This window comes from Ammospiza nelsoni, chromosome 30 (genome assembly GCF_027579445.1).
Source record: "Ammospiza nelsoni isolate bAmmNel1 chromosome 30, bAmmNel1.pri, whole genome shotgun sequence".
In the NCBI taxonomy this organism is placed as follows: domain Eukaryota; kingdom Metazoa; phylum Chordata; class Aves; order Passeriformes; family Passerellidae; genus Ammospiza; species Ammospiza nelsoni.
Window position 1 is genome coordinate 3246352 of NC_080662.1, and position 21467 is coordinate 3267818.

The 21467-nt window shown below is 47.3% G+C and overlaps 1 protein-coding gene across 2 annotated transcripts in view; it reads right to left on the minus strand.

Moving 5' to 3' along the window:
* DPYSL2 (dihydropyrimidinase like 2) overlaps positions 1-21467 on the minus strand; it is a 54187-nt gene that overhangs the window by 12821 nt on the left and 19899 nt on the right. For both annotated transcript variants that reach the window (XM_059490959.1, XM_059490958.1), the window contains exons 4-8: positions 7947-8111; positions 7131-7192; positions 5967-6047; positions 4640-4708; positions 628-748 (exon numbers count right to left, since the gene is read on the minus strand). In XM_059490959.1, coding sequence (XP_059346942.1) covers positions 628-748; positions 4640-4708; positions 5967-6047; positions 7131-7192; positions 7947-8111 — 498 coding nt within the window. The remainder of the gene's footprint in view (positions 1-627; positions 749-4639; positions 4709-5966; positions 6048-7130; positions 7193-7946; positions 8112-21467) is intronic.

Consider the following 21467-nt stretch of genomic DNA (forward strand, 5'->3'; position numbering starts at 1 on the left):
TCCCTCAGAGCAGTTCAGCTCCCTCACAAGCCTCAGTCAGAGAGGAGACATGAGCAGCAGCATCCACAGGGGTCTAAGTCTTGCTTCTTGCAGCATCCCCAAGCAGAGTTATCAGAGGCAGTCACAATTCTCAAACCTAACCCAGCCTGCTGATTCTCATCCCTGCATGGATGTCAGGCTATGAGTTACACCACATGAAAAGCCTATTCCACAAACAAGAAGTACAGCCCAACAGCTACAACTGGTGAGCCTTTTTGGCTACTCCAGCTATATACAACAGAGCTTGTGAGTCAAGAACTCCAGCAGGAATCACTGCTGACCCCAGGAAGCGCAGCAGAATGCACCAAGGGAAAACCATAGCAGCTGGAAGGAGGACCCAGTTGCAGTCTCTGGGGGAATTCACCACATGGGCAGAGCATGGAATGACTCTGTGATATCATGAAGGCACATGGCTTGGTGGGGGAGGATGAGTGTGAATAGACAAGCTCAGGACTGAGCAGAACAAGCAGCTCCTGGCTCTGACCCAACCACTGAATCCTCATGTGCTGGAAATGAAAAAGAAACCTTTCCTGTAGGGATGAAGCTGATGTTGGCAGAGGTGCATGAGCTAAGGAGGAAATAACTTACCCTTTTTCCTGGCTTGAGCAATGACATCAGCAGCACTTTTGCTCATCACCTTGGTGATGTACAGGGGGCAGTTGGTCTGGTTGGCAATGGTTATTGCCCGGTTCACAGCCTCTGCCTCCACCTGAGAAACAGAGGCGGCAGGTCAGGGACACCCAACAGCACCCCACTCATCCTCAGAAGTCACACACCCTGCTCTCCCAGAAAACAAGGAGTGACAAGGTATTTCCCACCTCTGTGCCTGAAAAGGCACAGTGTAATCACAGCAGTTAAATGACATCAAGCTGCAGTTCCCTCTCATTACTACCTTTCCTCCCAGGCCACTTCAGAGCCCCTCTGCCTGAACTAAAACAACACTCCAAGTGCCCAGGGTCAGAATGATTAAGCCCCTTCTTTAAACTACAAAAAAATAAGCAACTAAATGTTGACTCAACAGACCTGCTCCTGCTCCAGCCCACGCAGAAGGGAGATGCTGTACCACATACTCTGGTAAACCACATTTGCAAACAAGCATCCTAAATTGTACTCTCCACTACAATCTCTGGCTTGGGATCTGAGAGAGTGTGAACCACCCCATAAATCAACTGCTCTTCCTTGCATGTGTACAGAGAATTAACCTCAGCCAAACTGAGGGTCATGTTGTAACTGCAGCCTCAGGGCATCACTCTGACTTTATGGATCACACATCCCAATCAAAGGATCCAGGGACAGATTGAGCAGCTGGGTGATGCTCACTGTGCCTGCTGCCAGCAATGCCACAGACATTTTCCAAGTGAACAACAGAGGAAACAAACCCAGAGCAATCCCCCACCAGATTCCCCAATGCAACAGGCTCCCAGAACCTCTTCCATGGACTCTGGTGGCATTGACACACACTTAGCACTTGTGATAATCTGCCCTGCAGTGACTGATCACAGCCCAAGTGCCTCAAATCATCATCACCTGCCCCAGAATACATTGCCCAGGCAGGTTGCAGGAATGTGTCCCATTCCTGGCAGTCTCCAAGGCCAGGCTGGATGGGGCTCGGAGCATCCCGGAATAGTGGAAGGTGTCCCTGCCCATGGCAGGAGTGGGATTGAGGGGCTTTGAGGTCCTTTCCAACCCAAATCACTCTGGGATTCTGTCACTGCTGGCTCTCAACACTGTGCTTGGAGGAAAAGAACCACCAGCTTAGGGAACCATGGCCAGGCTGATGTCCAAGTGTCCTGAACAGCTCGACTCATGCCAGCAATGCCACCACTTGCACTCATGCCCTGTGTGCAGCCAGAATGCCCCAGGAAAACAACAGCCAGGAGTTTTTACAGAAAACCAGCCCCCCAGAGTCAGCAGGGTGGTCACAGCCCCAGCAGGGGATGCTCACAAGGGGGTATTTTCTCGCCCAGATGCTCCAGACACACGGGAAAGGCTGTGACGGAGGGTTTTGTTCCAGGATGTTGGACCCAAAGTGTCACAGCCAGCAGCACTCACAAAGGCTGAAAGGAAGAGCCAAGAAAAGCCCGTTGTCCCTCCTGAGAGACAAGGGGAGGACTCAGACAGGCCAGAGCTTCCAGGCCATGGCCTCCCTTTGCAAACTCCCCACTAGAGCGGGTCTGTGCACAGCTCTGCCTCTGCAGCACCTGGGAACCACATTTCCACTCCGTGCCTCCGTTTCCCATCAGGCAAAGCAGAGATGAAACAACACACACCTCCAGACTTTTGGGCAGAAGGCATTTGAGCAACTGTGAAGCAGCAGGAGAGTATTTTCTGAACAAGACTGCTGAATTCCTGCCTTGTGCCCAGATGCTATGGTGACAGGCATATAACAATAACCCAACAAGTAGTCCAAAGCAGAATGTTTGCAATTACCAGGATGCATTAGAAGCCCTAGCACAGCAGTTCTCTTGGAAAAAAAAAAAAAACAAAACAAACCAAAAAAGAAGACAGACATTTCCTGGAGCATTACAACTGCTTGTGCTTCCAGCATTTTTGTGGCTGAAATAAAAACAAAAAAATGATGGATTGCTTGAAAAGTCATCACAGAATGAACTGAGCTGTGAGGGGGAGAGTTTTCCAGAAAGTGATGGGTGAGGCTGACTTGGGATGGTGCTGTCTTAACTCAGGCCCTGTTTTGTGGCTGGAATAATGTGCTGAACACTGAGGTGAGCAAAGCTAAACCCCTGAGTCAGCAGTGAAACTTAAGCCTCAATTTGAGCCTCCTGCCAGCCTGGGAATTCAGATGTGTGTACTCCAAGACACAAGTGCATGTGGCCAGCCCCTGAATGCTTCACTCTGATATATTCTACCTGAAAGGAGCAGGAGTTTTGAGTTAATAAATGTTTTAGATTTGCTCAGCAAGTCCTGCTGGTTTGCTGTAGATGGAGCACTGAATGACAGAGCTGTCCAGTCAGATGCCAACCATCCTTAGGATGGGCTTTGCATTCCCTGAAGGACAGCAGGAAAACCAATTCTAGTGTCAACCGCACCCCAGAGAGACACAACAAACATCCCCTTCACTGAAGTCAACAGGAATTAGGGATCTGCTGCCACCCTTGGAAACTGGCCTCTTTCAGCAGCCAGCCCAAGGGGAGCTGGATGTTTTTAAAGCAGAGAGGGGGAGGAGGGAAGCAGATGACATCGTTTCCTGCTCTGCTTCCTATGACTTTCAAGGCGGAGAATGTTGGACCAAATGCTTCCCAAGCCTGGGCAGAGCACAGCTGAGTTCAGCTGCACAGAGGCTGCCCCATATGACATCAGGGAGAGGCTTCACTGAGCCTCATCTGCAGCAGCCACGCGTCCTCAGGCTGCCTTTTTCCTCCCTGCACTGAGGTAGAGCACAGTCCTGCACAGACTAACAATCCATCCATGCCTGGGAACCACACAACTCACACTTTAAAGCTCCTGCTCCATGAAGGATGAGCTCTTAAACAGCCAGACACAACTTGGCTGGTTTGATGTCCAGATCCTTTAAGGTAAGAGCAGCATTCCCTTGAACACAACACAAATTGAACTCCGTGAAGTGTCACACCAGCATCTGTTCCCAAAAAAGAATGTTGGCAGGCCAAAAAATATGTTAAAAAAATCACAAATTGGATGACTGACTGGAAAGCTCAGTGCAAAGTGCTCACAATTTCAGGAAGCAAAAGATTCCAGCTCTGGGAGCCACACACAGATTCTGTGTTAATTCACTTACAAGTGGAGCTTGTTTTTTTTTTTTCTCTAGGCAACAGAATGATTTATGTTCCCACTGAACTGCCTCTGGATGCTGTTTGTCAGAATCCAGGGGAGGAAATGCAGAGTGAGCATGAGGGGCATGTGTGGATGATCTCACAGCCCCAGCTCCCAGCTGCCACATCTGGAAGGCAGCAAAGCCCCAGGATGTTGGAGGAACAAAAAGAGCTGCTTGCACAGAACAGATGAACCCCACAAACCTGGAATGCCATGGTGAGGCGTCCGGCTTAGAGACAGTGAAGGACTGTGAGTGAAGAATGCAATGGGAAACAACCTCAAAGGAAAAGTTTTAAGGCTCTTTAAAACTTCTGGGATTTATTTCAAAGGCTTAGAGGGACTGGAGTGCTCATCCCTGGAGAAATCCATGGGGAAATATGAAGGGTAACTATATTAAAGTGCTGCGCTAAGGCCTGAGCATGACCTCCTCTCTCTGGTACATATTTTCTGTGCCTCCAGCAAACCACTTCATCCATTGCTGTAAAAAAACCCACACCATTGGTAAAATTTCATCAAAATATCAAATATCACAGTAATGGAAGCTATGGAAGTACATAAAACAATGTTAACATTTGGGCATATATTTAAAAATTCTGCTGATTCACTGGAAGTCTGACAAAATAATGACCAAGAGAGAAGCCCAAGACACCAGACCTAGAAAGGACAATAGCAGAATTCCACCAACATAACCCCAAATGCATAAAAATCCTGTTTCCAGCCACATTCACCCCAACACGAAGCATTTAATGGCAATGGAGAGATATTACAAAATTGGGGGGGGGGGTAAATGCAAAGGCAGGGGAGTTCTCACCTCTTCAGGTCTGCTCAACACATGCCCTTCAGGGCCTGTGATCCCCAGCTCCAGGATCCTTTGCTGCTCCTAAGGCAGAGAAGAAAAAAGAGCACGGATGAGATTTAAAGCAACAGGGAATTTTTCTTGCAGTACACACAGCTATTGGAAAGGGGCATGAGTGAGATCCTGAGCATCTGTGCTGGCTAAAAATCACATGAGGCTTTGCATAAGGGCCCTGCAAGAAAGTCCTGTCCAACTCCCCTTGCTGAGAATAACCAGAGCTCACAAAACCTTGCTGATTTGTTCACAGGAGGTCAAGGAAACTTTTTATTTGGATTCTCTTCACACTGGGCTCATAGCCCCTCGACTTTCAGCACTAATTTGTGTCTATAAAATCATCTTTAAGATGTGGCAAAATGATAACTCGTGGAAAAAATCATCCTGCAACTGGGCTCAAGGACTGGAGCAGGCTCTTGCCCAGTCAAAGAACACAGAAATCCTCTGGGTGCTTGAGACACAGTGTACAAAATGAGCTGGAGATAAGATTAAATTGAATACATTATTAACATTTCTCCCTTGCTGCTGTTTGAAGGATAAACAGACCCCAAACATCAGCACCCCATGTACTGTATGAAGCTACATCCCTTCCCACTCCCCCTCTTCTTATGCCCTGCAGAACAATTTGTTCCACACAGTGACAGTCACACCCAGCTTTTCACTTTTGGGGAGAGAGGCAGAGATGCCCAATATCCACCCCAAACTGTAAGCTGCCACAAAACCCTATTTTATCAGTGTCAAAGGGGTTAAAAACTGCTGCACAGCCCCACTCACACCCTTGGTACAACCATGCACAGAATCACAGAATTTCTAGGTTGGAAGAGACCTTTAAGATCACAGAGTCCAGCCCATGTTCTAATACCTCAACTAGATCATGGCACCAAGCGCCACATCCAGTCTTTTTTTAAACACATCGAGGGATGGTGACTCCACCACCTCCGTGGGTGGATGATTCCTGTATTTCACCGCTCTTTCTGTAAAAAACTTCCTCCTTAATTCTAACCTGTATCTCCCTTGGCACAATTGAGACTGTGTCCTCATGTTCTGTCTGTTGTTGCCCAGAGAAAAAGACCGACCCCCAGCTCACCACAGGCACCCTTCAGGAAGCTGAAGAGAGTGAAGTCACCTCTGAGTCTCCTTTTCTCCAGGCTGAACAACCCCAGCTCCCACCCAAGCTTTTGCCATTCTCTCAAAAGCTTGGGTGGCTCTGAGTTTGCAAAGGAGGAGCCAGAATTTAAACCCCTCCCAGCGTTTGAAGCCAATAACTCAGAGAATAAACAGGCCATACCTCAGCAATGATGTCACCGTTCTCAGCGTGCACTTGGGCTGTGGCGCCAATGTCCCGGATCACACTCAGGACCTCATAAATCTGGGGGACAGAGAACACACATCACACCAGGAACACACCGGCTGGTGAGGCCACAACCCAGATCCACAGAGAAAACACAATTTTGCAGAGGAGAAAAGAGAAAGACAAGCACTAAGCAATATAAAATGTGGTTTGCTGGAGAGAAGCAAATAATTTTCATGCCTATCACTGGATTTCCCAATTCTACAGCTGGATGCTGCTGATGTGGCAAAGAAGGATTATCCAGTGGCAGGTTTGGAGTACGGGAGGAAGAAACAGCAACAACTCAAGCCCCACAGCTGGATGATTTTAAAGCACTTGCAGAGTTGTACCTGTTTGATGTCTCATTTACTGGTGCCTGGCACGAAAAACATCCCTTATATCTGAGTGCTGGGGGCATGTTCTCCATGGATATCCAGTGTCTGGAGGTAGGAGCAGTGTGATTTCCCACTCCAGCTGCCACTCTGAGAGGGCTCAGGTCCAGTAACCCCCAACTGGCGCCATCAATGTTCCCTCATCACAATGTTTCCAGAGCCCTCAGAGATAACTCACACACCAACACTCCCAGGCATTCCTCTCCTCCCACGCCTTCAGAAACATAAACTGCTCCTCTGAACAGCTAAATGTGCCCAAATGTGCCCACCAGAACAGCAAACAGGAGAGCAATTAATTCCTTTCTAAGGTCCCAGTGATTCTACCACCAAAAAAACACTTCTGGACCAGGATCAGCTTTAGCTTCTAAACAGAATAATTATAATTAGCCCAGAAATCTCCCTGTCCTGCCCTGTGCAGAGGCATAAAGCAGCAATTCAAAGAACTGCCACTGCTTCTACCCCAAAGAGCTGGGAAAAAACCTCCAACCTCTCAAAATGAGTTTTACCATTGCTTCCCTCAGCCAGGCCTTTCAGGGTTTGCTGTTGGTTAGGTTTTATTTTTAATTAAAAATATAATCTTCACAGCAGAGCTATGGGTGGTGTTGCCAATCTTAGGTATTGTTACACACATAAAGATTGGAACCAGGATAGAGTGTCAGATCCCAGGATATCTTAACTTATAACTTAAACACTAATTTGTGACAAATTAAACACAAAGTTTCCTTCCTACCTGAGAATCACTGAGCTGAAAGCGATCTTTGAAGGCCATGTACACCAAGAAGGAATTCACACCTTGGGGAAAGAGAGCACATTGCAGTAAAGCCATGGACTACAATCCCCAAATCAGCCGCCAGCAATAATTCCATAAATTCACTGTAGGAGGTTGAGTAACAAAATAAAAGCAAAACTGTATCTCACCCAAAATCAGAGACTGGGCCTGCATGGCTGATCCCCCTCACCCTCCAGAGAGAACAATGGGAAATCTGTGTCTGTGACATGTCCAAACTGACCCTGGCTGATCCTAAGCTGGCTTTTCCTCCACAGCCTTTAGCACATGTGGGAAGCTCCCATTATGGCATAAAATGCTGGGTTTTCAAACTACAATCAGGATGGAAAATTACTCCAGCCTGAGGATGAAATGCCAAGGGTAAATAAAGAGGGGGAAAACCTATGAGGTCGTTTTACTCAGCTCTTCACTTTTAGCATCCAGAGCTGGATTGGTCCTCCTGGGGCTCTTATTTCCCTTGTTTACAGCACTTTAATGGCTGCAGGTGTCATCAAGGGCACTGATGGACCCTCCACTGGACACAGGAGCTGCTCTGCGTGGGAAAAGCAGGAGATTCACCTCAGGAAAATCAGTGCTGCAACACCAGTGTGCCCCAACCCCTGAGCCCTCTGCAATCCCAACTGCCCAAACCTTCTCAAGGAGCCAGAATGGGCCTAAAACAGCTTTATTGGGATATAAAAGGAAAATACTGCATGAGAGACAGCCCTAAGTAATAGGGGATCCTGAAAAACAAGGAGGGGCAAGGCTTCCCTGGCTTACCATGATCTTTAACTAGAGCTTCCATCTCCTCCTGGACACCTTTATGCCACTCAGTGATGTCCACGTGCAGGGAGTAGTCACAGCAGGATTTGCTGTCTGCCCACTCTCGCCACTGGTCAAACGCCGTCAGCAAACTGGTCCCAGGCTCGGGCACCACGTGGTCAACTGGGAATGACAACCAAAGCACTGGTAAATTGCTGGTGCAGTGTGGGAACTCAGCACATCGCTCCGGATGTCCAGAGTTACCAAGACAACCCTTGGGGGGGCTCGGAAATCCTGGAATGTTGCCAGGAGTGCTTGGTGGTTGGATTTTGACCCTGCACGGGATGTGCCACCTGTCTGAGGGCAAGAGAATCACTTGGGGATAAATGATGTAAGAATTAAGTATTCACAAGGTGGAAATACATATTTTAGGATTTTGGTACAGGGGGGATATGGAGACAAGATGGAGGAATCAGGGCGTGTCTTGTCCTTTCTTCTTCTTGTCATCCACTTTCTGTGGTGATGTTGGCACTTTGGGATTGGTCCATGGTGAAGGTGCACTTGCTAATATGGGTGAAAGGTATTGGGAAATAAAGGTAAATATGATGTATGTAGTTTTTAGTATAAAAATAGACGACCGCCCAGTGGGAGGTCAGAGTGCCCTTGGCTGCCTTGCTGGTCAGACCTCTGTCAGGCTGGAAGAAAATTTTGTAGATAAGAAATAATAAACAATATCGAAGACTGAAAATCTGAAGAGTCCAGACTTGTCCTTTGGAGCATGGGCTGTCCCAAGGCCATCCTACGTGTGACCGGGCAGAGACAAAAGGCTGGACAAAGTGCAGAAGCACAAGCACAGCTGTGCAGAGGCTGCTGCAAAATCAACGCATCCTCTTTTCCCTTAAAGTATTTCTAAGTTTGCAATTTCTCAGTGGTTTCTAGAGAATGCAGCACGGAAGTCGATTATGGAGCAGCAGCTGAAGGAAAATGAGTTGTTATTACAACCTGTTTACTACAGCTGTTGGTGTTACACATCCCAACCAGGAGCACCTTCCAGAGGACTGGAGGAAGCAGGACCAACAATTTGTGGTTGGAGAGATCTCTCTGACATTGAGAAGGTCCTGCTGCCTCTGGCACCTGCTTAGTTTGATCCTCACACCAAATCCAGCAGCAACTGGATTCACAGGCAGCTGCAGCTGCAGGACAGCCTCAGTGGGTGATACAAGGGACCTGGATCCGAAGGCTCAGTGCTCCTGGTTTTTACTTGAGCACATGGAGTCTCTGAGTTCTTCAAAAGACACAGTGAAATAAAAAAAAAAAAGCAAGTCAGCATCTCCAATACTGAACTGTGAGAACAGGAAAAGCCTGTGTGATTTTGGGGTCACAAACTGGGAAGCATTGCTGGGAAGGAGGAGAGGGTCCGGCTTGAATCTACATTAAACCTCCAGAAAAATAAAAAGTTGTTTCAATTATCAGCAGAGAAATCCCAGTAGCTTTTTTTTTTAACTTTATGGTGACGATCAGGGCTGCTCTAAGTCACAGCTGGGATGAGAGAGCGCCTGGGATCCACTCTCCCCCAGGGCAGAACAAAGCTTTGCTTTGCCCCCACACAGACACAGCAGCCAAGATTTACTGGTTTTGCACCACCTAAGGAACCAGATTCACACTGGGAAAGGCAGCCCAGCTCTCCTGAAGTCAGCAGAGACCTCTCAGCTGCCTGAGCTGTGCACACACTGCACAAAGCCAAGAGCTCACCCAGAACAACATCCCTGCGGCAAAACGCTGCCCACCCTCTCCCCTTTGCAAAGGGAGACAGCTTAGAATATTTCTGCTTTCCAAGAGGCTTTTCCCCTGGAAGTAATCACACCAAGGCAAGGACATGATATGCACATCCTTACTGCCTTGGCAGCTGCAGCTTTCATCAGCCCAGGGCTGCAGGAGTGGCTGGGCATCTCTTTGTTCCCCCAGTACCCATCATAGAAATCTGTGCCATGAGTGAAAACTCGGAAATTTGCCTCTTGTCTGGCACCACACCAAAGATGTGCTTTTCACCACCACTGCAAAAAGCAGCCCAAATATAAGCAGACAACAAACAGATCTGTTTTTTAAAAAATCATCCAATTTCTGTTCCATGATCTGACCACCCCAGTGGTCAGAAACCTTCCACTGACTTCCAGCCTGAATTGTTTCTTGGCCAGTCCAGAGCCCTTGTTGCTCTGTCAAAGCTAATCTTTAGCTTAAGTAGAATGAACAACAAGGAGAAAAATAACATTCCTTTTGCTTTTCCAATGGGATGTGGAGAAAGCCCAGGTTTACACAAATGTCTAATTAAAAAAAAAAAGTCCATTTAATCTCTAACACATCACAGGAATAAATCCATCTCCACTTGAGACTAAAGGTGCCCTCAGAGTTCTATCAGCCCCAAGATGATGGATGGGCTGTGGGCATTGGGAAATCATGCCTGAAGGCACCAAGGGGTTAACACAGAGTCCCCAAAGCCCAGGACTGAGCCCCTGGGAATGCTCTGGAGCTCCCAGGAATGACTGTGTTGTCAGGGATGAGAGCTTTATCACCACCTCACTTCATGCACTGCCCAAGGATGACAAATGGGATTTTTTGGAGGCAGTGGAACCAGGGGTAAGGGAGCTCTGTCAGCTCTCTGACAAAGCCAAACCACAGCTGGTTGCAATAAGAGTCAGGCATGGAAGTGCTGGTGCAAGTGTGCAGGGAAGTCAGCCCCAGGGGCTGGGAACATCTCCTGTGGCAGCACCCTACAGCTGCCTGACAGACAAATCACTGCCCTGCCCCTTCAAAACACAGCACACTTTGTCTCCACAGCAGCTCTGCCAGGCAAACATCAGTGAACAACCACTTCCCCACATCCACATGGAAGAACTCAGCAGGAAAGCAGCCTGAGAGTGCAAGGTCAGGGACAGCCTTTGCACCCTGGCACTGAACTGCTCTGAAGAGGCTCAGGGGGAGGTCCCAGCAGAGCACACCAAGAGACAGCCATGGTGACAGGGACATCCCTGCAGAGGGGCCCAAGAGCTGGGGTCCTGTGTCCTGTACCTGACCCTGGGGCAGGATGGAAGCTATGCTGCCACAGAGCAGTGGATGCTGCACAAAAGGCATGGAGCAAGTGGATGTAGTACCACATCCTGGTCTGGAGGCAATTCAGAAACAAATGGCAGTCTCCTTGACTTTTCCATCCTCTGTGCAATGAAAGGGGCCAAACACTGTCCAACATGATACAACAGAAATAACCAGAGTTCTACAAAGAATAAAACAAAATGTGGATCATCACTGGTGGCATGTGGTCTTTGGGTGGTCACCAACTGCAAATGAAATCTTTAATAAGTTGTGTCATCCCATTGTAATTTTGTTAACATTAGTTGGGATAAACTTAGGATTATCTATTATATTGCTAATTTTGAACTTAGAATTTTGAAATGGAGAAAGTGGATGTAACACCATATCCTGGTCTGGAGGCAATTCAGACACAAATGGCAGTCTCCTTGATTTTTCCATCCTCTGTGCAATGAAAGGGGCCAAACACATTGCAAGATCATGGCCTACATCCCCCCATGCAAGGGTGGGCTTTGGGGGAGACCAAATAAGTAAAAATGAGCCCAGATCCAGGAAAGGAGAGTAGTCAAGGTTGACTCTTTTCCTGCTCTTGAAAGGACTGAGCTCTGAAACTGCTTCTGCCTGTTGAGATGGCCAGATGGAAATGCAGCTTAGAGAAGCTCCTTCTAGCCCTCAGGCACAACTCAAGAGCTCAGAGTAAAACAAAAAGCTTTTTCTTTCAGGTCCCTGTGCTCCAGAGCAGCACAAGAAACTGATGGAGGCTCCATCCCACCACGTTCCCACAGCCCCAGGCTTCTAGGCTGGCCCCTGGGGATGATCTGTCCCAGGACCATGGACATGAGGGCTGACCTAGCCCAGCTCACAGCAAATCTCCCTCCTGGAGAATTCCCAGGAGGCTTCCCATGGGAAAGGCAGTGCTGTCCTGACCCCACAATGCTCCTTCTCCCTGGGATCCCATCCCACTGCCCCATCTTTCCTTCCATGGCTTCGGGAACCAGGACTGTTCAATCCCTGGGTGACCCCACGCCTGCAGGGCACACTTCAAACAAGCTGCAGTGACACAGGCTGCTGTCACCCCTTTATTCCCTCCACCACCACAGCCTTGATCTGCTGTGCTTCCCAGCCCAGATGTTTTCTTCCTGTTGTTGGTTTTTTTGCAGTGCAAATGAATTCAGCTGCTTGAGGTCTGAGAAGGAAGTTGCCAGCTCTTTTTTAAACTAAAAGCTTGTTCCAAAAACAGAAAAAAAAAAAAACTGAGAAGAAAAAAAAAAAAAAAAAAAAAAAAAAGAAAAGGAAAAGATAATGTAAGAATCCTTTAATCAGTGCTGAAATCTTCAAAGAAGAAATTAAATAGCTTTGTGGGCCTTGTAGTGGCTCCCTGAATCTGAGTGAAACTCAGGTCTAATCCAAATGTTTCTCTTTATTTAACATTTAAATGTTTCTCTTTATTTAATTCTCAGCAAGGCACAGGGCAAAGCCAAGCTCAGGGTTACACTGGTTTCTCAGCTAAGAGCAGAAAACATTCTGTAGATTATCTTTTCACCTTTTGAGCTGCAAAACCCAAAATGCAGCAGCCCAGGGCTGAGGGCAAACAAGGCTGTTACACCAGCAAAGGAACTTCTTTAAAAAGAAATGAGAAAAACCATTTTATACATTACAAATACTCTAATTTTTTCCTAAACACTGACAGGATTCCAAAACACCTGGACAGTCTGTCTTTCTCCCAGACAACCCAAGTTCTAAGCTCCCTCTGAGGGCAGTGGGATTTGAGCACCTGTGGACACACAAGCTCCAGCCCTAATCATCCAGACTCTTAATTACCCTTCCCATTCCTGGTTTGGCTCTCCTGTCATTACACACAGGATTAAAAGGTGCACCTGCTCCTGCTGCCCAGTGTTCCAGCTCCCACCCACCACCAGCCAGGGCTGCTTCCCTGCCTGCCCTGCTCAGCTCAGGGGCCTTCGCTCCTCCTCCTCCTCCTCCTCCTCCTCCTCCTCGGGCAGATTAATGGGCTCAGGATTAAAGGCAGACAATGAGCTGAAGTGAGACAACAACACTGGGTGATCCACGTGGCTCCTCTGCACCAAAGCTGGCACCCAGCCACGCTGGAATATTCTGTATCTCATGGGCCAAACTGGTTAGATGCTGGTGGGGAGATAATTGGGTGTGAAATGAAAGGGAAAGGCAAAAACTTAGGGGAATGGATGAAATGCTCCAAGGATGGGGAAAATAAAGCAGCGTTGCTTTAACATAAGCATGGAAAAAGCATGGAAAAAAAGTTTAGAAGTGCTAGCAGCACTTTATATAGAGTGCTAGCATCACCCATTATTAACACAATCTTATCATGCATTAACATAAAACCTGTACTAAAATCAGATCCCAGCACAATCCCATCCACACAAGTAATTTCAAAGTTCAGATCACTCCTACTGCTTTTTTGCACAATTCACAGAAACATGGAATACCCTGAGCTGGAAGGGACGTGCACAGATCAAGTCCAACAACTGATTCCAGAAAGAGCAGCCTGAAAGCTGAACCACAGTTCAGGCTGGCCTGAAACTCCTCCTTGTGTTCATCCAGCTGTCCCAGACTTTAAAACCACTTCCACAGCCCACTGAAAATGGTGCCAATTTCAGCTTTAAATGGTGGCTTTAGGAAATGCTGCATCACATCTTGGTTCCCTTTTGGGGCTTTCTGCTCCTGAAGAGCTTTCCTGGAGCAGAGTGGAACCTGCACCCTGAGCAAGAAGCCAGATGGGCAAGAGGGATCCAGCACAGAAAGCTGGGGAATTACCCAACAGCCTGCAGGATACTCTGAGACCAGAGCCAGAAAAATGCCATATGATCTCTTTCTGGCACTTTGAATCTCTCTCAAATTAAAAAAAAAAAAAATGCAGATGAAGAGCAATGCCTTTATATTTTTGACCCCTTGCTAAACTCCAGAGAAATTATTGCTTCAGAGGGAGAGCTGGATCAAGCTCTTTGCCTTGCCTTGAAAACAGAACTCTGCTTCTGGGATGGATGTGCTCATGGGTGGGGATTAATGGATTTTATAGCTTCCTGGCATTGTGGCATGTGCATTTTTTTTTTCTTTTTTGCATCCTGCCTCAGTTGAGCAAGCCTTGGCTTGCAAACAACCCGTTCCTGGAGCTTCTATTAATAGCCCATGCTTGCAGCTTTCCACTGGAAAGGATTTTTTTCAACTGGTTTAATTAAGTGTCATCCAAAGCATGCATGAAAATTTTCTGGGGCTTCAGCTCATGAATGCCACTATCAGGAGAAGAAAAACTGTTTGAAATGGACAATATAAACATGAATTAGGGTCAGATGTTACCAAAATTGTGTATGTAATAAAAACCATGTATTCAGGGTGGTTCCAGTTGCTATTACAGACTGCAGTTTTACACATTATTTCTTGCTCCTACCAGCATTAAATGTGCCTATTGTTTAAGAGGAGTTTATAAGGTGAAAATCCTTAACATTTAAGCTTAACTGTTAACAGGCAGATCTCTCCTACCCAAAACTTTAAATAGCAACTTGATCACTCTAAACACATCTGCCTTTTTAATACTACCTAATCCCCACAGCAACTGCGTGTGGTGAAATCTGGTGAATTTACTGAGTTGTACATTCTGTCACAAGCCATTTTATTGAGAAGCTGTAATTAAATTCAACCCTGGTAATTGCACAGGTCCCTACTTAGAAGTCTGGAGTTGTCAGGCTGTGGCTGCAGGAATATTCTCCTGGCACTGATGTGAAGTGGGAGTAATTCTGTGAAAGCAAGAGGAATAAAATCAATCTCTGTGAACTGAAAGTCAGGCCCTTGACCGACGCACAGATTATATCATCATCATCATCACAGACCTTATTTCATCCAGAGGCTTCAAATTCTCAGCTGGTAAAATACCACAATTCCTTCTACCTTTTATGTGTCAAGGAATTGAGCTACCAAAAGCCGCCCCATCCAGTAACAAAGCCATTTTCAGCAGCAAAAATTCTGATTTAAGTATTAAACCCCAATTTCCAGCTAAGCAGCCCTGCACCCATCCAGAGACCACAACCTTTCTCTGAGCTCAAAAATCCCAAATAAAGCAATCCAGAAGAGCCTCACACCTCCTTTTTTTCTGATTCCATCCCAATTCTTCCTCTAAACCACATTCTGGGTCATGGGTTTGATCTGGGAAAAGGAAGGACAGCGACAAAATCACTTCAAAGGAAACTGCTCCATGGACCTGATGCACCTCAGCTAAAGAGAAATCAAATGAAGGATTTTCTTCACATCCTGGTTCCAGCAACCAGATTTTCAGCTGTGTATTTGTGGGGATTTATTCCCACAATATTTTATTCTTGTTCCCTCCCCCCTGTCCCCCTTCCCCAAGAAAAGATACTGCAATAAGGAGATTGCTCTGAAGAGCTACAGCCCTGCACAGAACAGCATTTATGGTACTAATACAACTACCCAAGGGCTGGTGTCCTGTGCATGCCTGCCAAATTCATAGTAAAGGCAGCCTAAATGACATCACATGTTGTTTTCTGTCAGTTCAGATCCAGTTTATAAGACCTAATGTGGAGAAATCAGAAGCTGGACCAGGCTCAGAAGAATCAGACACATCCGTGCTCCACTGATTGCATTTTCAGACTGCAACATTCCCTTATTCCCTCACTGATGTCACACAGATATTTCACTTGCCCTTTTGGCTGATTACATCCAAAATACAATTGACAATCTGAGGCCAGCTGGACACAAACATAAAGAATTCACACAATTATTAATAACCCCCCAGCAGCTGGCATGGCAACATATGAAGGTCAGATCAAAAAAAAAGGCTCCATCTCTTCCCAGTACAGGTTTATTGTGCATTTATTGTATCTCAGGAGGTCACCATGGCAGAGAAGGAGGGGAACCAAGTTCAAAAGAGACATGGAAGTGGTTCCAAGATTTATCACTTCTTTCAGGCATTACTCCACACTTGAAGGCCATGAAAAGAGCACACAGAGCTTCCAAGGCTTCCATATTAATTGCTCTGTAAACCTTGAGGGACTGATATGGAAAAAAACCTCGGTTTGTAGCCACGACTTTCAAGTCAAGACAAAACACAAGAATTAATAACACATCCAAGGGGCAAGAGCTGATCAGACACAGGAGGACAAAAGATCACGTGCCATGAGCCAACTCTGTCTCTCTCAGGTCACTGGAGATGTGTGCTGCCCCTTGGGCTTTTTCCACTCGCTGGGAAGCTGGAACAGTTCTGGACTGGCATTATTCTCACCGAGTTTTGGATTCGCACCTTCATTTCATGGCCTGGGGCTGTTTCAGGGGCGTTGGAGATGAAGACAAACATGTTTTTACAATGGAAATTTGTAGTGGTTCTGAGAGGGCTTTGTGTGTTTGGCATTAGAAAAGTTGGTTTTTTACCCCCAAAAAATAAACTAAATGTGAAGAGCTCTGATTCTACACAAGCACTTTTTATTAATACAGCTTGTATTAATACAGGAGAAAAGAAAAACCCTGTATTTGTCAAATAAACATCTCCCGTGCCTGGATGAGAACCAGACACTTCCTCTCCTCGTGACTGCAACAAGGTGACATCATGTTCCAAGGAGGAAGCTGTCACCCACCACTGCCAAACCACAGCCACTTCTGCTCCAACACCAGCAGTCCCCACCCTGCTCCCACTCAAACTGCTCTCACACAACTGCAGGCAGGGCAGAGCACTGAATGAGACCTGAATGTTTATGGAGAAATCCTGCTGGGAGGTGCAGCAGAACCTGGTTTCCACCAATGGACAAGGATCAAGCAGCACATCCGTCCCTCACACAGCCATTTCCTGACCACACCTGCCCATCTGCAGGTGTTCTCTCCACTCTGTGGCACTGATATTGCCTGAAAATTAGCTCTGGTGCTTGCTGAAATCATTAACCTGTGGGAGGTCCTAACAAGATTATCCCCAGTTTAAACAGAGACTCCTGTGGCACGTTCCCCAAGCCCTGAACCTCCTCCTCCAGCTCTGAGCCAGCCCAGCCCAGCCTCACAAGCTGTCTGGTGTCTTCCTAGACTTGTGAAGAGCCCAAGGTTTGGGGCACAAAGTATCACTCCTGAGCTGCCCACCCAAAGAGAGACACCCATCCTGTGGCAAACTGGTTTGGGAAACTCCTACACACAAGATCTAACTTTTGTTTTATCTGTGCACCAAGTCTTTAGGGGCAACTGTTGCTTTCTACACCACAGCTTTATTTTCTGTCTCAAATGTGGTATTAGAAGGAAATTATTTACTGTAAGGGTGGGAGGTCTTGGCACAGGTTGTCCAGAAAAGCTGTGGCTGCCCCATTCCTGTCCAAGGCCAGGCTGGACAGAGGTTGGAGCAACCTGAGGCAGTGGGAGGAGTCTCTGCCCATGGCAGGGGGTGGGACTGGATGGGCTTTAAAGTCCCTTCCAACCCAAACATTCTGGGATTCCAAGAACAGCTGGAATTGCCCCTGGATCTGGGTGGGATGGCTCAGTGCAAGGTGCTCCATTCAGCTGCCACCTTCCCCTGTATGACAATGTTTGCATTGCAGCAGGACTGACTGGTTCAGAGCCCTCAGCTGTGGTCCTGGTTCCATGGCCCAATTCTGCTTCTAGGAACACACTGCACACCTACATTTTACTCAGCTGCACTACAAAATCTTTCCAAAACTTTTTCCATTCACAGTGGAAAGTCTCCGCCCATCAGGCTGAAAAGTCCTTTGTAGCCCATCAGTAGCTGAACTCTTCTCTTGGGACACTGATACTAATCCTCAGAAATCTTATCTGAAGTAAAGAAAAGCCTGCTGGAAAGTATCATTAACTGACAGCCACTCTGGAATGAGATTTTTTTTTAAGCAATATTGGAATATTTGAACAGAGAATCCTGTGACAGTCCCTAGCTGCTGAACCGGCCTTGCCTGGCTTTTCAAGGAGTCTGCAATCTCGCCAGGCCCATGAAGAGCCCAAATTTGAGGGCACAAACCACTCAGGGCACTCCAGATTAGGAACTTCCCCTTCCCTGCACCAACTCGGTGCTGTGCAATAATTTGGGAAAGTTCTCCAGGAACTCCTTCCCCACTTCCTGCTGCTTGGAGGCTGTGCAAGGGAATTTCATTCATATGTAAAACACCACCATCAATCCCCCAGACCCAAAAATATCCACGCTGTACATATGTAGCTGCTTCTAGGGACAAAAGCAATGTGGTGGAAACGCACTTGGACAAATGGGAAGGGAAGCTTCCAAAAGCTGAGCCCTTTTTGGTGGGCTCTGAAAACCAACCAAGGCATCTCCCAGCTCACATTTGCATGTGAAAGCTACAAGTTCCTTCTTTTACCTACATAGGAAGCCAAAAGCACTCTCCTCTGGATCTGCAGATATCAAGTGGGATAGGGATTATCTCCTTACTTCCAGGGTTGCCCACACCAGCTTCTCAGGTACCTCTTCACAAAAATAATCACTTTTTACTTATGATATGAGGCTCTAGGTGAGCTTAATGAATTTGAATTAAAACCACAACCCCTCAGCAACAAAGCCACCTCCCATTACAGACAGCCAGCATGAAGAAATGGAATGATATTCCCATTGTCACAGAGGAGGTCCCAACACCAACTGCAGGGTATCAGGGAAGAAAAGAGTTCTCCCAGAAGCCATAACTTGTAAATGTCCATCCCTGCATTCCTTGCAAATGCACAGGGCTTCCATGGGAGTGAGGGCTGTGAAAAGATGCAGGCCCAGCCCCAAGCTGCCAACAACTGGCAGTTCCTGAGGGTGATTAAAGTGTGCCAGACAGGAGGAGCTCATTTGTATTCCTCAAACAATTCTCCCTCTCACCAGAAAGATTAAAAAAAAAAATAAATCCAGTTTCTAAGAAACAGATGGGATCTACAAACTCTAAAGGCACTGGGGCTGAAGGAAAGAGGGGAAAAAAGGCTCTGCTGATCAAAGACATCAAATCCCACTCCACAGGCAGCATTCCAAATCCATCCCAAGTGGGGAATCCTGCAGTTGGTTACAGCCTTTGCTTCTTTCAGGCTCCACTTGCTTCCTTCCCATGGCACACAGAGCTCATTTCCAGTGTGGAGAGCTGAAAGGTCCTGCCTGACCAGGGCATTTTCTGCTTAGTCAGGCTCACAGGAAGGCAAAAGTAGCCAAGGTGTTGAACACTGGTGGGGAGGCAAAAATTCCCTGCCCACAAAAACAGGCCAAGAAAAGAGCTGGGGGCACCACTTCCTGCTGCTGCCTTGAAGGCCTTGGCAAGACTTGAAGGTGATTAGGACATTGAAGGTGATTAGGACACTTTAGCTAGCAAGGTTTAACACAGATGCTCTGAAAACCTATCACAAGCAGCTAATGATGTTAAAAGAAGCAAGGTGGATAATTATATTTTATTTTTTAAGATTTTTTTCCATCCACACCAGACCTGGAGGAGCCAACTTTCACACCAGCCCCCATGAGAACATCACGTACATTTCCCATGGATGTAAGCAGCTGGGTGAGACACAGCCCACCAGAGAGACCCACCAGCTCTTCACTCCTGTGTCATCTCTAAGGCCTGCATCTTGGGGTTGACAGCAGTGGACAAAGAAAGCAAGAATTTGGGGATTTTTGGGACTTTTCACAAGGGCATGTAGTCATAGGACAAATGGGGTGGCCTTAAGCAGAAGGGGGGCAGGTTTAAATGACATATTAGAAAGAAATTCTTTATTCTAAGTGTGGTGAGGCCCTGGCTCAGGTTCCCCATCCCTGGAAGTGTTTAAGGACAGACTGGACAGCGCTTGGAACCATCTGGGTGGTGGAAGGTACCCTGCCCGTGGCAAGGGGTGGGACAAGATGATCTTTAAGGTCCCTTCCAACCCAAACCATTCAGTGATTCTGTAAGAAAAGCACTTCAAAGCAGCTCTTCAAGCAAAAGAACTCTTCCCTATGCAGTGGGAAAGCAGCATCATTGATCCCCACCATTAAATGGAATAAGAGGGACGAAGTGCTATTGCATCAACAGACAACACAGGTTAATTTCTCCTGAGATAAATCCCTCTTTTTGAATGCATGAAAAAAATCTGAGTCAGTCACACCTGCACTGTCAGAACTGCTGCCACTCCAGCCCTTGTGTGTTCCAAACTAAACCAAGCTCCAGCACGTGTGGAATTGATTCCATCCCCTCCTTCCTGCACAGGGAGAGGCTGGAGCAGAATGGGTCAAAACAAACAGAGAAAGGGACCTCTCACCTGCTCCTTAAAAAAATCAGTGCTACCAAGAGGCAGAAGGATGGAGAGGAGAAAGGGGCAGGATGCCCAGCAGCTCTGGGGACGGAAAAGATGGAAAACAGGGAAAAATCTCCTGACTGACTCAAAAACAAGCCAGGCTAGACTGCACAGAGGTTTCACAGGACTCCAGCCCAACATCAGGGCGAATGATTTCACCCTTCAGCACTGAGGGGGAATGACGGCCCAGCTGAGTGTGACACCAGAGTTAAACACCTCACCACACCATAGGTCTCTTGCACCATCCCAGACAAAGCCAAAGGGCCCCCGAGTCCCTGTGTGCTCCCACAGGAGCTTGTTCCTCACAGCACAGAGAGGTGGCAAACAATAGCTATGGCCCAAAGGGTCACAAAACGCCCCCTCAGCACACACGGAAACACATCACACATCTGATCTGCACAGCTGCTTTCTCCTGTGCTCTCTGACAAGGGACATCAAGCACTTGGCATATCTCCATAAGCCCCCACTGGAATCCCCCACAGGACAATGGGGATCCCATCCAGCACTGCTGGGATGCTGGGAACAGAGCAAGCCCTGGACAGAGGCTGCACAATCCCTGCAGGCAGAGCCTGATGGACTTAGAGGGGTTTAAAAGCTCGGCAAGAGAAGCTCACACCAGGGAACTGCCCAGCTCTGCTTACAGCCCCACTTTCTCATTAAGGACTTTAAGCCTGCCCTGAATGAAAAGTACAAACACAGCAGCAGGAAGCTGGGAGCTGGTGAAGCAAAGAGATTTAGGGTGAATCAGGGCCAAGGCTGGTTTTGGGGGTGTAAAAAGGACCAAGGGGAGCTGGAGAGAAGACGGACAGGGCAGGAGGGGCTCTGCACCTCTGTGTGGGGATGTCATTATTCCAGTCACAGAGAGAAAGGATTCTTACTCATAGAAATCTCCTATAATGTGTAGACATTTTCACTATGTTTCTGGAGAGTTAAACATTTCTTTGGGGCAGAAGAAGCACTGCCAGAAACGAGTTCCAGAGCTAGGGCAGCCCATCTGCAGGGCTGGTCCCAGGGCACAGTTCCTCTTTCATCCCTAGGTGCAAAGAGAAACAAAACTGGGGCTGGTGCCTGTGGAACAATGCAGTGCTGTGTACACACAGCCAGGGACCTGGGGAGACACTGCAGCTCTGTGGTCGCTGCTCTTGGATGCAAAACATTCGGTTTTATAATTCCAGCTCAGCCACGAGT